Raw genomic sequence first — 17,711 nt, 5'->3', positions numbered from 1 at the left:
GTTGTTTAATCTGCTCAGTGTCCATTAGCTGTTCTTCTGTTGTGTAGTTTTCCTTTGGTGAGTTACTCCTCCCCCAATGGCTATAGCCTCTGTGCAACTCCCAAGCAAAGTTCTCTGCCCTCCCATGGCAAAGTATTGGACACATGACTCAAGCTAAACCAATCAGGTGACCTCTCCCTGGAATTTGAATTTAAAGCATAAGAACAAAAAGTCTTAAGGTGATAGTGAATAGTGACTTATCTATCCCCCAGAGGCAAATAGAGATTGTCCTTTATTATTTGCTCCCTAGATCTCTGGAGCAGCTCTGATTCAAGTTCTGTCTGAAATCTGATACTTTAGCTATCTTTCCTATATCTTTCCTTTAAATTTGCTTTTTGCTTTGGTTAGCCAGAATGAGTTTTCTGGTGCTTATTAACACAGGATCCTAATAAATTAATCCAAATATACAATATGTCACCTTAAAATGTAAATAGCTTACAGCAATACAAAATATGGTCTACCTTTGGTGTCTATGAGTAATTATATGTGAATTATATATAAAATTTCAATGGTTAAATTAATTTCAAACCTAAAATCAAAGGAGAAATGTCTGCATCACTTACATTTTTTTCTGTCCATCCATTCCTCTATCTCTGCAAGGTTTATTATTTGTCTTGTTCTCCAGAGACCAAGTCTATATCTAACACGATGGATTAGTCTACAATACATGTTTATAACTGCTCTCAAATTTGGTCCATGATATAAAGCCTATAAAACAGATATATAGACAGTAAAGCTCCTTATATATTTCTGCTGTTTATATTTAGTCATATTTTGCCCCTTTCATTTCATCTATATAACCCAGTTTCTTAGATTTTGGATGTATTTATTAATGTTTATTGCCTAGGTTGGTTAAATACATGCATTGTAGAGTGAGATAATCTCCCTGAAGTTCAGAAAACTTCATGATGAATTGCTTTGTCATCAAAGATATTCATAGTCATAGGATAGAGGTTTCAATGACCGACACTATCACAGAAGTTTCTTAGATTGGTATCTAGATTTCTATAAAATGTAACCTTCTTAGCCAGAAAAAAATAAAAATGTTTTATTATGGTATTATTCTGTAATGGACGAGTCTTGCCTGAGCTATCCACTCTGAGTGCTCAAATCCTTGTATTTTCTTTTGAAAATTGTATATTCATGTCATTTACCTATTTTTCACTGGACTTGTTCTGGTTTTTCTTGTTGATTCCTAAAAACTCTGAATATTAAAAAATTAACACCTTTCTGTATATGTGCAAATTTTGTTTTACAAGTTTATCTTTTAACTGTGGCTATATTTTTCTGTATATGCATTTTCTACATTCTACTACAATAGACTTTTAAAAATTAAACTATAAAAATTCACCTATTTCAGGTTTCTTTTTCTTTTCAAATAGCCAGTTTCATTTTATTTATCAATTATTTTTACATTTCACATTTTCTAGATCATTAATTTCTCTACTTATCTTTATTCATTCCTTTATTTTTTAGGTTTATTTTCCCATTCTTGACTCCTTGAATTAAAGATTTAATTTATCCAGTTTCATTATTTTTTTTTTAGGAATGTATTTAAGTCCATGAATTTTCCTCTGAGTGAGCTTTCCTTTGATATGCTTTGCATACCATTTTATAAGCCTAAAAACTGAAGCATAAAATCTTTAAGTAACTTTCCCAAGGTCCCATAGCTAGTAAGTTGCAGAATTGATTTTGAAACCAAAACAGGGACACTCCAGAGCCCAAATTTTTAGTTATACACTATATTGTTCTTAATTTGCTTGAATTTAGTATTTTTCAACCATTCTGTGAATTTTTGGTTCAGTTTCTTTCCTAGTGTATTTATTTTTATTTTACTCATGATTGTTCTCATTCTTGTCATTTATTTTATGTTTTGTGTGATTCTTTCAAGGTTGTTTTTATCATTTTATATTTCTTCACCTTCACTTAATTTTGTGGTTCTTCTCTGAAATTTTTAAATACTACGTTTAAGACTATATTTGTTGATTCATCAATATTATCAATGAAATACCATTTCTTGATTTGTCTGAATGAAAAAATTAAATTAGCATTATATTACTACTTCTCCTTTCTTCTTTCATACAAATTCCATCAGAATTCAGGCAGATTCTGAATGTTTGCTAATGTCTTTTAACATTTAATAACATTTTCCAATATGTATTTTAACCTGCCTTTTGTTCAATATGCTTTTGCCATTTTTTTTCGGGGTTTTTTTTGGTTTTTTTTTTTTTTTTGGTGAGGAAGATTAGCCCTGAGCTAATCTGTTGCCGATCCTCCACTTTTTGCTGAGGAAGATTGACCATGAGCTAACATTCATGCCCATATTTCTCTACTTTATATGTGGGATGCCTGCCACAGCATGGCTTGATAAAGGGTGCGTAGGTCCGTGCCCAGGATCTGAACCTGCAAACCCTGGGCCACCAAAGCAGAGCATGTAAACTTAACCACTACGCCACCGGGCCAGCCCCTATTTGTTTTTTAAATAATAAATTGGTCACACTTTTGGAGCATTCCCCACTGTATGAATCTTAATGGAAGGCAGAATTTACCTCCTACTATTTGAATCCACAAATTAGATGCTCATGACCCCAAGCCTCCTCTGTTGCTAGGATGCAGACACATGACAAAGCTTCATCCATTATCTATACTAGCCCCAGGTTTTGAATCAAAACTGATAATGCTTTTAAAAGCCAAACAGTAGGAAATCTATTTATGTGGTAGAGTAACCGTGGCAGCAATATCCATTTTTCAAGGGCAGCATTCGTGGAGGCAGGAATATCCAGGATTCAGTATCTGCATCAGACTCGTCCTGTGTAGGATTTGGCTGGAGTCCTGGGAGCTATCTGGCCTTCATCATTCTTTCATGTTTCTGAACCTAGATCTCTGTCCAATATCCTACTCAATATCTTTCTGCTTAAATCTGTCAGGAGGTTTCTTTTGCTTATAATTAAGAATCAAGGAACGTTTTAATTGTATCCCTTAGAACATGAGCCAAAAAGTCCCTGCTTGGAGCATGCTGCTTAGATGGATGATGACATTTGCTAAGAATGCAGAGGCATTGGACAGCCATCAAACCCAATTTGACTTTCTTTCCCTCTGAATTTAATAAATCTTCTTTTGGGGACACAACCTGTCTTATGAGTGAACCCTTCTCAGATCTAAGGCATTCAAAGGTTAGCTGGGAGGTTGTCATGGTTAAGAGGCTGGGTCAGAGAAAATGACAATAGTCCATCTGTGTGATTCTTATTACAGAGTGCCTCTCTGCCAGTCTTCCACATGGAAATATGCCTCAGCTAAGGTGCTATGTACATTTCAGTATGTAAATATTTCACCATATTTCTAAACATTTCTTGAGATAGAATTTATCAGAAAAATGTACAAATTTGTATTTACAACAGCAATACTGGAACATAAAAGACTCATTGAAAATTAGTGAATATAATTTTATAATCCATGTTGACTTAAAGGGTAAATGCATCATACTTATCACACATCACATTAAAAATTTTTTTTTCAGTATGCATTTTCAGTCTGCCTTTTGTTTGATATGGTCACGTGTTTTTTTAAAAAGTAATGAATTAATTGTTTGTTTGAAGAATTCCACTACCATATGACACTTAGGGAAACTTAGATTCTTTGATTACTAGCAAGAGTAGCCTCTTTTCATGTTTACTAGCCATTTATGTCTCTCCTGCTGTGAAGTACTAGTTCACGACGTCTACCTATTTTTCTATTATTATTTCAGTGTGTTTCTTCTTAGTTTATAAGAGATCTTTACATATTAAGTTTTTTTCACCCTTGCACAAAATTTCAGTAAATGTTTTTCCACAGTTTATTTAACTTTTTACCTTTTAAAAAAAAATGATGTTATAGACCTATAAGCAAACATCTTGACCACATTTATTGATTGAAGCCTAACTTTGTCTAAACACTTACATAAGACAATATCCAAAATAGTCATTATTCAAAAATCTTATAAAAACAAAAAGGAAAATGTTTTTACATGACTAAACCTATACAAATAAAATAAAAATTGAATATTCTGGATAGTTATCTTAAGGCACGTACATAAACACACACAAATATACAGCCACAAATAACATTGTGTGTGATTTTTCTATTCACTTCCACACCTACTAAAGAATTAGTTAGGTCCTTAGCCACACACATGTAGCTAAAGGATGTGTCTCTCGGGTTTGGTTCTTCTCTTTTTCAGACTTCTTCTTTGTGTCCCCTGCTGTTGTCCCCAATTCTGATCTAAGTCAGAATGATTATTTGTATTACTACCGGAAGCACATGCTCAATCATTCTATCTCTAATTGCTTATAGAGGTTGTAAGTACACTTTCTTGGTCAACTGGGTCACTGAATCTTGTTTTTCTTGCATGTATCCCTGCAAAACATAAAAAGCAGCTCCTGATTGGTGCCTCTCTCTATGAATGCAGCTGTGGCTCTCTGCATCATCTCCCTGATGTAGACACACCCCAATTGGCTCTGCAGTATCAGAAGGGAGTCTTATCTAGCTTTGGCTTTTGGAAGGACACTCCAATGTCCATGTTGAGCCTGATCTGAGAAAAGATTCGATTTTGCAATGATTATTGGTTACTGTTGCTTCCAGAATGGCCTAATATTTTAAAGTGTCTGGATCCAGAAAGACTTTGGTTTGATTCTCAAAATTTGAGTATGTTACCGGCTAGATGTATGACTTTAAACAAGCTATGTTCCCTCTCTGTGCCTTACTTTTCATAACTACTAAATATAATTATACAACCTGGAGGAATAGTACCACTCCAATTCTTAATCTCCAACCTCATCTGGGTTCTCAAACTGGCCTGGAAATTCACCCATTTTTCTAGGCATCTCTCTTAATGCCATTTTCTGTAGAAACTCAATTTCTTCAAGCATTCAAACTCACTATCTAAATGTGTACTCTCAGCAAATGACCTTATCCCCTACTTTACCAAGGGGAAAACAAATTATTAGATTATTGCTATCCCAACTTCCCATCACCAAATATAAACACTCAGGTGTGTCTACAGCATCCTTTCCTCCTACAACAGAAAAATATGTCTCCTCTTACCTAAGGCTAATCCTGTCGGGTGTCTTATAAATCCACTCCCTCCAATCTTCTTAGCCCTGTAATATGGATTATCCTCATTTCTCTTGTATCATCAATGTTTCCCTCTTACTGGCTTTTTGCAATGAGCGTTTAAATATACTTAAGTATTTTCCATCTTCAACTATCCTTCCCTAATCCTCATAGCGTCTCATATTTATCTACTCTAGATGTTTTCACTTCCTCGCTTTCAACACATCACTCCACTGAAACTTGTCAAGGTCATCCATGAACTTACTGTTGCTAAAGACAAAAAATTCTGCCTTAGACTTTCATTCCTAGCAGTATTGGAGACTATTGATCTAACCCTCTTTCTTATACTATGACTGAACTTCCTTGATCTAGCACATTCTGGTTTTCTTCTTACCTCTCTGGCTATTGCTTTATTGTTTGTGGAATCCTCATCTTCTGCCTTCCCCTTGAACACTAGTTTTTCTCACTCTTACCTGTGCATGCTTGCCTCCTTACTCTATATACTCTCCCTGGACAATGACGTCATTTCACATGGCTCCAGTTAGTATCACTAATAATGATTCACAAATCTCTGGGTGGAGGCAGAGTACAGGAGTACATGCTTGGAAACTGAATCAAAATATTTAGAAAAGATTTTTCTAATTTCACATCCTCTGATGCCAATATGCTATTTGTACATCCTTCATCATGTTAAAAATAATTTATTCAAAATATGTGTTAGGTTCCTAATATGTGCCAGGAATGTTCTGGACCTTGTGAAGGGATTATTGAACAGAAAAAACAAAATTCCTGTCATGGGGAGATACAGTCTAATGGAAGGAACAATAATCCAATAAACAAATACGTGTGTGTTAGGCGGCAGTAAGAGGTATGAAGAACAATAAGGTGTTTTAAATGGAATAGGGAGCGACCAGAGTGGGTGTTATTTTTTATAGGGTAGTATGAGCAGGCTTTTTGATAATGTAACAATGAGCAGAGACCTTAACGAAGTAAGAGAGCCATGCAGTCACCTGAATAAAGAGCTTTCTCAGAGATAAAATGAGAATCATTGCTGAATTGAGCTACTTTTATGTGTGGGAGGATTTTATATTTTTCCTCAAGTGTGTAAAGGTGGAAAAGAATTTAAGAACTACTACTGAATCCTAAATATTTCCTCATGGTCCAATCTTCCTTCTGAGTTTTGGGCCCATAGACTCAACTGCCTCTCAAATATCTCAAAGATTTCCCACGGGCACTTCAAACTCACAGTGTTGAAAAATTGGACTCTATCCCCGCCCCTGCCAACTTGCTCTTCCTCTTAAGTTCTGTATTTCACAACCATCCATCAGGTTGCCTAAGACAAAAAACTGAGGAATGACTCTTGACTCCTCCCTCTTCCTTATCTGCGAATCCAATCAAACCCAATGTCCTATCTATTGTCCATCTCTCCAGCCCTGACTCAAGCCACCATCATCATGCACTGGATTATTGAAAAAACATACTAGTTGTACTCCCTATAATTTTGTCACCCTCTTCCCCCAATTCATTGCCAGTAATTTTTCTAAAATACAAATCTATTCATGTCACTGATCTGCCTTATAGTCATCCATTCCCATACACTAAGCATAAAGCATAAACTCCTTAGCATGGTTCTTAAGAACATTCTTAATCTGACTCCTACCTTCAGCTTCCTCTACTGCCACTGTGCTCCCAACCATCCTCTAGCCCCCTAAATGTTCTGTCTCACCTAAGGACATTGATACTGTCTTTTCCTTTGCCTGCAACTCTCTCAACCTCCCAGTCTACCTGACAAAACACAACTACCCCTCATCCTCCAGATCTCAGTTTATTGGCACTATCCAACCCCCACACCAGACAGAGCCCTTTGGGTTCAATGGTCTTTCTAAGTTCTCTAATAGGGCCTAAGACTTCTTTTAGTTATCTGCATTTCTTTCTGGACCATATGCTCTATGTGATCAGACACCAGGCAAGAAATTGGACCTCATACAGAGTAACTATTATCAAAATTTTTCAAAAGTATTCTTGCATGAATGAACACAGTTCTCCCAGTACCTGGGAGCTAACACATTTATGTTATAAAATTTTCTGTACAAGGTCATCTGTGCTATGGGGTCCATGAATGGGCTTCAGGATTTTCTTCTTGTTTATGTTTTGTTTTTTGAGATAATGAGAGGAAATCCATACTTTATCAAATCTTCAAAGGATTCTGTAACCTCCAAAAGATTAAAGAACACTGACTAATGCATGAGATATCGCTACAGTAACCTTAAAACTCATATTTTCCAGGATTATTCCAATTTTATTTATTCAACAAATATTTATTCAAAGCCTATTTTGAACACTTTTTCTTATTGCAACCACCTGCCATTCAAATGTCCTGGAATTTCAGTATTTTTGGCAAATAGCAACTGAATATATCAACTTAAAGCTAAAATTTAAAAATTTAAATTATAAATATTTAGAGAAAAATACTGAAATTTAGTAAAATCTTAGAGGCATTACACTGAGGAACATGTTGTTTTTTGTGTCTTTATTAGTCTTTAATCTAAAGACACATTAGATTTTTTTAGATCATTATTACTTATACCAAAACACATGAAAACAAACAACACAGAGATTTTAAAAGGAAAAGGACGTTTTGAATGGTGGAAATAAATAATGCTGATAGTTAAATGTAGCACTCTCTGTGGTCCCCTTACAACTGGTATGATAATTCAATGCTGCTTCATTATTTCTAAATAAATCCAAACTGGAGCATTTCACAGGAAGTGGTGGAAATTGTATAGTCTCTTGAGGTATCTTTAAGTGACGTTCTAGCAGACACTGTCTACAGCCACAAGCTCTGAAGTGGCAGCCAAACAATATGACCAGGAAGTTTCCCAGTGGAGGGCCTGCCACAGTGCCGACAATTATCCAGTGATTTGCTCTACAGTCTCTAGAGCAGAAAGTCAATCGAGAATTCCCTCAACAGCAACCCTGCACATGGGCACAGTCCTGGAACCTGACTGCGTATGCATTACAGGCCTGCTGCTCTAGCATTTCGACAGTAGGCAAAGCAACACTAACCATATCAACAGAGTAGCCATCCAATATACAAAGCACCATGCCAACGATGGAATAAAAAAGAAAATCACGATGATAACAAATTTTATAACCAAATCAAAGTCAACAATCTATTTTATATTGGCTCCAACCCTGTAAAAGGTTTCCCATTTTTTCATCTCAAATTCTACCTCCACATATAAATTCAACACTTTCCTTGTCAGTCTCTGCTTATCACCATCATTGTGGGCCCATTCTTCCTCTCTAATTTTCCAGACCCATTTTTGTCCCAGAGATTATGAATGACTCTACAATTCTCTGCAACAGCAGGAAATGCTATGATTAAATTATAATGTAACTATATTATCGCATGTATGATGTGTATACATATGATAGATATAGCATATATTATATACTTACATAATTGTATATATATGAATCATTAGAGTGCCCTGACAAACTTCTTCAACTGTATTTTGTTGAATTAATTCATCAATTCAATAGATATTTGAATTACCATATGCCAAGCACTACTCTAGGCACTTGAACACAGATGCAAACAAGACAGAAACAATATAAACATCTACAAACAAGTAAATAAACAAGAAAAATAGCAGATAATAAATGCATATAGTTGAAATGATAGAGACTGTATATTATGTATCAAAGCATTATGTGGTGCTATAAATATAAAAACAAAGAGTATGTACTCTCAAATAGGTCATGTAAATTGTCATGCCCGTGAGAGACATGTATACAAAAGATCACCATGTAGAGAACTGGGCACAATAATGACCAAAAGAATGGAGGAATCAGCTCTGTTTGATGGACCAGGGAGGGTGTCTAAGTGCATATACTTAAGGAATATCTTGAAGGATGAGTTGGAGTTTATCATAAGGTTAGGGAGGAAGAGTAGTCCAGCCTGAGAGAACAGCATAAAAATGTATGATAATAGGAAACAATCAGGAAATCAAAGGATTTGGGCTTTGCTAGAGCACAGAGTATTAGTGGGGAAAAGTCATATGATAAAGGCAGACAGTGGGCTAGAGCCAAACCAGGGAGGGCATGTGTACCATGCTACAGAATTCATATTTTATCCTATAGGCAATCTAGTGCATCAAAAGATGATAAGAAATGGAACAAGGTAATCAGAATGAAATTTTCTCAATTGCATGTGACAGATTAGACGGGAGTGTAGGTAGCAAGGAGACCAGTTAGGAGACTACTGCAGTTTTCCATAAGAAGGTTCATAAATGGAAGCTCAGGCAAGAAGCACAGAGAGGAAGAGCAGCACAAGAAATGATATGGAAGTGGTAACCAATTGAATACGGGTGTAAGGAGGCTGAAGGAGTCTAAGAAAACTCCAGGTGTATAGCTTGGATATTGGGTGGGGAATAGGTCATCAATATATGTAACACAGGAAAGGAAGAGCTTTGTGGAGTAAGAAAATGAGTTCATTTAAGGCTATGTGGAGTTTGATTTAACTATAGACCTTTCAAGTGGGCAATTTAATGTCTGAATCTGGAGCTAGAGAGATAGGTCTGGGGTATGGATTTAGATTAGATTAGGGAGCAATCCGCCATAAAGTAGTTCAAGTAAATGATATGATACGTAGAATAAGCATGGGTTTTGGAGTCAAACAAACATGGGTTTGAATTCTAGCTCTGTCACTAGCAGTGTGACATTGAGCAAATGACAATTTCTCTGAGCTCCAGTTTCTTCACCTATAAAATGGATATAGCAGCTACCTCATAGAATTACTGAAAGATTGTGTATATAGAATGTTTACTTTTTGTCAGAGTTTTACATGCATTATGTTTAATTATCAGAACTACATATGTGTACCATACATACATACATATTAATACATGTATAAATATACACACAGAGATAGGCAAATGGATTACCTTCTAACAGCGTCACTGTCTTCTTAAAGAAATGAATTTGGGGTGCCCACTGCAAGGCCATTCAAGAGGGCTCCTCCCAGAAGAGCCAGGAATTCCAGTGGGCACTCCTGATCTATTCTATTTGTAGTTGGTTTCCCAAATTCCTTATTAGTAGTAAAACTTTAGCCCTCATGATGAGGACATTTTTGGATTCTCTCAAAAGTTTGCCAAGATCCTTCCACCCAGGTTCTTTGCATTTGCCCTGCCAAAATAGGTCCTTATGATTTATTTTGAAAGTCAGGATTGCTATTTATAAAAGTTGTTCAGGTGTAAGTATGTGCATAGTTCTCTTTAAAGTGAATGTTTACGCTCTGCAAGAGTACCCAAGAATGTAGAAAGTGGAAGAAAGTTGCTTTAAACAGAGAATAAACAGTTAGCAAAGGAGAAACAAAATTAGTGCAAAGACAGGTGGTCTTGGCCCGAGAGTAAAAGCAGTCTACTTTTGAGTGAAGGATAAGCCAGGCCTTTTGTTCAGTTCAGAGTCTCCAGCTTGACACAATCTGAAACTGCCAGCAGAGTAGACTATTCATAACATTGTCTTAATTCAAAGAAGATAGACAGAACTTTATTTAGAAAAATCATAGATATATTGACCAGGTGACTATTCAAAATTCTCCTTAATTGAATCTACATAAGAAATTTTAAACACCTTACAATATTTAACATATACTTTACCTTGATCATTATTCTTCGTAATCTTTTGCGTTCGAGCCACCCTCTGACATACGCCTGCATGACGGTGATCATTCTAACTATTTTTTTGGTAATTATGAATTGGCTTCTTTCCCGGAACACTTGGAAGATTTCTATGTGTGGTCCAATTCTTTTAACTTTATTGTCAAGTTTATCACTTTTATTTAGAATAAATTTTAGCCTAAAAATAAAATATAAAACTTTCTTGTTATAGTTAATAAAAAAATAAGCACTTCTGAAAAGTCTTAAATTCATTTCAATGATGAATATACTGAAATAGGAAATGTATTATAATTTGTATATAGAATTCATATACATCACCTGAACATGTCAATAGAGTTCACCAAAGAATGTTGAACACGCCAGAATCAATATAACACGTATAAAATTAACCTTCTGAAGAAAGGAAACCCCAAAGAAAGTGAATTTGTCAAAGCTTATCCACAACTATTCAAATGAGAGATATAGTATCTAGGAAACAAAATATTTTCATGTCATAGATAGGGCAAGTTAGTCAAAATAACTTTCCTGTCCCAGAAGCTATTTTAAACTAAAGACTACTTCAAATTATTTGGCACTAATACTGTGCTTACCAAACATCATCTGAAAAGTAATTTTATTTTTCAAATGCTCTCAACTGAGAGGCACGGTAGTATATTGGTAAGGCCATGGACTGTAGGATGGCAGAAGTGAGCAACCATAATGGAAACCATGACAAGCCCCCGTAATACTGATGTGGCCCTTGCAGTGATGATAAACGTGAGAAAACTGCAGACTTGCTACTACGAGCAGACTGTCTATAACCCTGGTAATCTTGTGTCTGCTTTTCTCCTTTATATATTTGTTGTATTTTTTATATGGTAGTCAGTTTTTTCAAAGTCTTCCAAAGGCCAAACTCTAATTTCTTTGTGAATTTTAGCATACAAAAGTCCTTTTTTCTTCTTAATTGCTTTTGTTTCTGCATCTTTCAGAGTTGAAGTTCCAATAAGATGCTCAGGTCAATTCACACTCAGTGCTGAGTCTTGACCTAAAAAGTAAACTGTATATAGACCTTCTGAATCCCAGGCCCAACTTGCTTGATTCCCAGAGTGAATACCTCTGACTCTGTTTCTGCATTTTTTTTCTCTAAGTCTGTTGTGTTGTCTGCATTAAGCTGGTTCTTGACGAGTCCTGTTCTGTTTTGTACACAGCTATTATTTTTCTTCCCTTTGGTGACTGAAATGTTGGGAGTCTGATTCTGATTATTTGACCCAGCCATCTAGTCTCTGTTGGGTGGTAGATGGTAGATGACAGGGAATCCCAGCTCTCTCTTTTTCGTTTATCTTTTCTGTTAGTTTGCCTTGAAGCTTGTGGTATTTTCCGATATGCCCTGTACTATAGGTTGTTTGAACACCAGTATAGCTAAAATTGTTCAAGAGATAATTTAGTGCCCACTAGAATGGAAATCAGCTCCAGATCAAGAGACTTTCATGACAAGTATTCCTTGGAGATCTTTGTTGACTCTCTGACCTTCTTACTCCCAAGTAGCTTCAACTGACCAGTGAAATTTGCTCAGGCACAGAAAGCTGTGCTCTGTATTTACTTTCGACCTATAGTTAAAGATATAGAACTGAGGCTGTTAGTTCTCTTTGTGCTTGTGTGTATAAATGAAAAAAGTCCTTTCTCTTCTTGCAAAAGAAAGGAAGTCAGCCTTACACAATGTTCTTGTAACTATAGCTCTTTTATATCTATGGCTGGCTCTTTCTCTCATTTTCTCTCTTGAGAAAACTTTTGTAGATTAATGAGTCAAAACTATTTTGTGCTCTGGAGAAATATCTTATTTAAATAGACAAAGCTACCAGAAAAGGCAAAGAAAATTAAGCAAATTTTTCTGTTTGTTTTTTTAAATTAAGATAGCTTGGAAAAGAGAGAGGATTTTTGCTTGGTTATGAATGGGCCTCAATGTGTGAGATAAACTGGGAATGCAGATGAAATAGGAATGATTACTTCTGGCTTGTCCAGAGTTGCAAGGCCTACTGTGAAATCTAAAGAATTCTGAGTTCATGACTTTTTCTCCTTTCTCTCAGAAGAAGTGTTATAAAAAATACCCATATGAGCCAAGTTTATACCCAAAGTTCCATGTTCTAACAATAAGGTGTAAATAAATCTTAAAGGGATATGTGTGATTGTAAGGTGATGTGTGATGTGCATTGTTAAAGCACTAGCAGTGGTCACTAGAGCTCTGCTGGTTTCTCAAGTTGCCTTGAAAGTCACAGAGTTCTTAGTCACCTACTGAAAAGTGTGTGTGTGTGTGTGTGTGTGTGAGAGAGAGAGAGAGACAGAGAGAGACAGAGAGAGAGAGAGAGAGGATTGAAATTAGTTATTTTGGTTAAAAACTATAGTTAATATGAATGATTGGAACTATATTAAGTAAAAGAATTATGAAGAAATGCAACATGTTTACAAAATGATGGATGTAGTTTGTCTGTTCTTTTTATTAACTGGAAAAGAAAAGAATTTTATCTTAGGCCCTAGACATATGGACATTGATCAGTAGTACATCTCTAAATAATTGGAATGTTAAAAATAAAGGAAAGGGACATTTGAGGTTTATGAATAATTTATAGAAGGCTTAATGGAAAGTAAATTGTATTTACAAATAATGGGTTTGAAAAGAAGCTATGAAATATACGAAATTTTGACAAAGGTCAATTTTGATGAGCTTAATCATAAAATAGAGAAATGCTTGTGAATCCTTGACTCTAAAATGTTACATAGGTGGTATATAAAAAAAGTAAGATTAGAATTTGATTTACTTTCTGTTACATTGACAAACTGATTTTTGAATACACAGTCTGGCTCTTAATTTGACAAAGGAAAAATCATTCAGTGCCCTCGATGTAGTTGCCTAGAAAACAAAAGTTCCTTATATCACAAAAATATTCCTTTTATCATGATTATGAATCTGTTGTTTTTCTTCTTTGTGATATACTTCTTGCAAAGTATCATATTTCTGATATATAATGTTACTTGTGGCTGTGTTACTTTTTTTTTTTACTCTCATAGCACCTACGACTTTTGTTCATATTTTGCCTCCTCTGACAATTCTTTCTAACACTGTTTTTCCCAAATTCAAGCCCCAAATTTAAAAACAAACTGTTATGATGTCTTTTTAACCTATCTTTTGGGTGTCCCAGATGACTACAGGACCATACCAAAGATTTTCCTCTTCACTGTATAAGAAGAGGGATGCTGGAAATGGTAAGGTATGTTTGGCATAGTTGTTATATAAATGAGTCAAAGATAGCTCTTGTATATTGGCCCCTACATTGTTTACTTCTTACATCAGGTTAGGACCATTATCTCAAAAGCCTGCTGGCTCCAAACTCAAAATTCTTAGACATCCAATTGTTTTAAATATGTCCCAAATAAGTACATTTTTAGCTATTTAGAGCCTGCCTTCTTTGCACATCCTACGAAACTGCAACCAACATCTGCTAGCCACAGATAAGACAAACTCTGGGGCCATAAAAGACTCCAAGCCACCACTGCCCTCTAGAGCTCTCTGACCCAGAGACCCACCCCCCATCTTAATGCTGAGTGACATCACCTAGACATGTAAGCCCTCTCTCTGACTCCCCTCTCCCACAGGAGTTCCCTTATCCTCTTCCCCTTCTGAGTGGTGGCTCTATGTCATTGTTTCTGGAAGGTCTTCTGCTGTGAGGGACATCCCCTCTCATGTAAAGCTGTCCATGTGATGCCCAAATAAAGCTTGTTATGTGCTATTGCCACCTCATGGCCATGTCTTTTCCTTGATTAGCCCCAGGATCCTTGAACTCATTACAATGGTCCCTAGTTTTATTTAACTCAGCACTATACTGACAGCTGTCCTATTTATCAAAATCCAAAATATGAAAAGAGGTGACTAATCAAAGAAAAGTTCTGCCTCCTTAAGTTCAATATATAACAACTAAAATATTATTAATATAAATGTACTAGAAGCACCCTGTTGCAAATTGCATTGATGGCCAATTAATGCCTCTTTGTATTCCTATCTTTGCAATGTGATTTTATAGCTCCACCCATCAAGAAGTGGATTCTGTTTACCCACCTATGAATCTGGGCCGGTCCTTAGAATTGCTTTGGCCAATAGAATCCAATGGAAGTGATGCTGTGCCAGTTCTTAGTATGTGTCCCAAGAGGCCTTACACAGTTCCATTCTCTTGGAACCCTACATCTACATGAGAACAAGCCAGCAAGCCTCTAAAGGATGAGTGACCACATGGAGAAGAGACAAGTTGTACACAACTCGAGTGAGTTGTACCTGTAGGGTGATATCAGCTGAGTCTGGACAAGATCATCACAGAATTGCCTCATGAGAAATAATGGTTGTTGTTTTAAGCCACTAAATTCTGTGATTTTATTGTAGCAATAGATAACTGATATACACACTTATGTTTATACCCAAAGGCTAATATGATAACTGTCAAATTGATCTTTTTAAAGATTTTATTTCAGAGGTAAATTATGTATGTCAAGGAGTGACACTAATGACAAATGCTTTATGGGATAAATTTTTTAGAAACTTGAGGTTTGTCAATGTCCTCACTGTGAATAATATTTTCCTATTTCAAGGTGATCAATGACTAAAACTTTATGGAATGAATATGTATATCCCCAACAGAGGACTCCAGTCCTCTCCACTCTAATATTGTTGGTTACTATACCAAATATATACTAAACATATATTATGCCATTCATTCATATTTTCAGCAGGTGGCTTCTGCCTTTCTCTCACACTTACCCAAAGCCCTTGATACAAGTTACAGCTCCTAAATTATGTCTTCTGAAATAAACACAAAGAATGATAGCCTTATGAAGAATGCATTTTCTTAACAATTTATAGTAGAAGAAAAGGAATTACGAGTACAGGATTGAATGAACCGATTAAATTATGATTAATATTAATTTTTTAATAAAAAGTAAGAGAAAACTCCCTTTCTTTGTGAGGATCTACTTATAAATTTCAAATTTTTTGGCTTTAATTGTACAAACTAGAATGAAACATTCTTTAAATAGTATGTAAACAGTTCCAACTAACCCCTGAGAACTCGAGGAAAAAAATTCTAATGAAACTTTTAACACAGATCATAAATTAATAAGTCACCAGAAATAATAATTCTATAGAATTTAAGAATACATTAATTTATTTTATCTACAAAACAATGCAGCACAATAGTTAAACATATACAAAATGTCTTTATTGAGTTCATTATATAATTATATAAATTAATATTATATAATTCACTGTATTTATTTACGAAGTTTTAATAAAAATTCAAACTTTTTTCTACCATAATGTAATTGAAAAATCTAGCTTGTATCCATTTTACATACTAAAGATATCACTTTAAAGGCAGTCATCTAACTAGATGTGATGGCTCCTATTAAGGAACATGGAGCCACTTATTTTGTGAAAATGATGGCCATTAAGTCCTAGATAAAAGCCTAGTAGCTCCTCTATTGCTTAAGGAATTGCCACCTGATAGAATGTCACTTCCTGATAAACAAGAAATATTGGGAAAATTAAGGATATTAAAAAAAGAAAGAGGATGCTTATACCATTTATATAATGTAGGTAAAACCTGGAAAAGGAAAATGGAATGATTCCTAACCTCAATAGAAGAACTGATAAGGGCAATAAAAATATCTCTGTCACATAAAGCCATTTTAAAAGCATATGACACTAGGAGATTTATCAATCTTCTAGACAGAAGGTACTGATGGCTTAGTATCATATGATTCTAGTTTTGCTAACCATACAGTATGGACATCTTTATGTTTTAATGGACACCTTTTATTCTACTTATGTTAATGAAACTGGCCCCCAAAAACATCAAGTTAATGATATTGAGTCAAAGGTTGCTAAACAAAATTTAGTCAAAACTGTGCGTTATGAGTGTAACTTGACCACAAGGTAGGGCTGAGAAAGCAAACTGAGAGCTCGTCTTCCCTCCATCATGAATAAGTGTACATATAATATTTCACAGTCAGGGAAAGAAAGGCATCTGTTCTCCTGTGATAAACAAACACAGGTAATTCTCTCTAGCACTAATCTCCAAAAGAATTAAAATCTCAATAAAAGCTATATGCTTAAAAGATATCCATCGTAGTTTCATCTGTAATGGGAGAAATTCAGAAACAAATATCTAAGTAAATTGTGTTATAGCCAATGAATAAATTATTATGAGGTCATAAAAGTGATGTTTATGAAGATTATGTAATAACTTGAGAAAATGATGAGATTCTAAAAAATATTGAGAGAATGAAGTATTGAATTATATGCATATGTTTGCAACATTATTTTTTAAATGATATATACAAATAAGGTCAGAAAGAAACATGCCAAATATTATTAGTGACTGTATTAATGCAGTGCTTCTGAATCAAGGTTGGCATCGTAACCATCTGAGAAATATTTTCAAGGAACTCCTGCTCAGGACCTTCCCTCATAGATCCTGATTCATTAACTCCTCCAACAAAATAGATGCAAATCCCTGATTAAACATTAGGTTGTAAAGAAGAATTTAGGTGTAAAGAAAAATGATTATTTGTTTCTTGTTTTCTATTTTGTTCAGATTTTCTGAAATAGACCAACATGCATTGTGTAATATAAAAGAAAATTATCATAACTAAATCCATTAACAGCAGTGGTAGTAGCAATCTTTTATTAAGCATTTACTTCTGACACATTTCTCCTCCTTTAATCCTCAAAATAATTTTATTGGATAAATGATACTATTCTGATTTTATAAACTGATGCTGAGAGAAATTAGGTGACTTCCCAAAATCGTGAAGGTGTGATTAGCACTGTCAGAATTCAAGACCCTTTTTGTCATGTGTGTGATAAAATCAAGAGAGGAC

The 17,711-nt window shown here is 35.1% G+C and overlaps 1 protein-coding gene across 1 annotated transcript in view; it reads right to left on the bottom strand.

Moving 5' to 3' along the window:
* IQCM (IQ motif containing M) overlaps positions 1 to 17,711 on the bottom strand; it is a 354,275-nt gene that overhangs the window by 201,482 nt on the left and 135,082 nt on the right. Inside the window, exons 8-9 of the mRNA XM_087437208.1 lie at positions 10,791 to 10,989; positions 603 to 747 (exon numbers count right to left, since the gene is read on the bottom strand). Coding sequence (XP_087293334.1) covers positions 603 to 747; positions 10,791 to 10,989 — 344 coding nt within the window. The remainder of the gene's footprint in view (positions 1 to 602; positions 748 to 10,790; positions 10,990 to 17,711) is intronic.

Source organism: Ceratotherium simum, chromosome 12 (assembly GCF_057802395.1).
Source record: "Ceratotherium simum simum isolate JZ-2026a chromosome 12, ASM5780239v1, whole genome shotgun sequence".
Lineage (NCBI taxonomy): Eukaryota > Metazoa > Chordata > Mammalia > Perissodactyla > Rhinocerotidae > Ceratotherium > Ceratotherium simum.
Note: the sequence above shows the minus strand (reverse complement) of the source record. Positions and strands in the feature narration are given on the sequence as shown.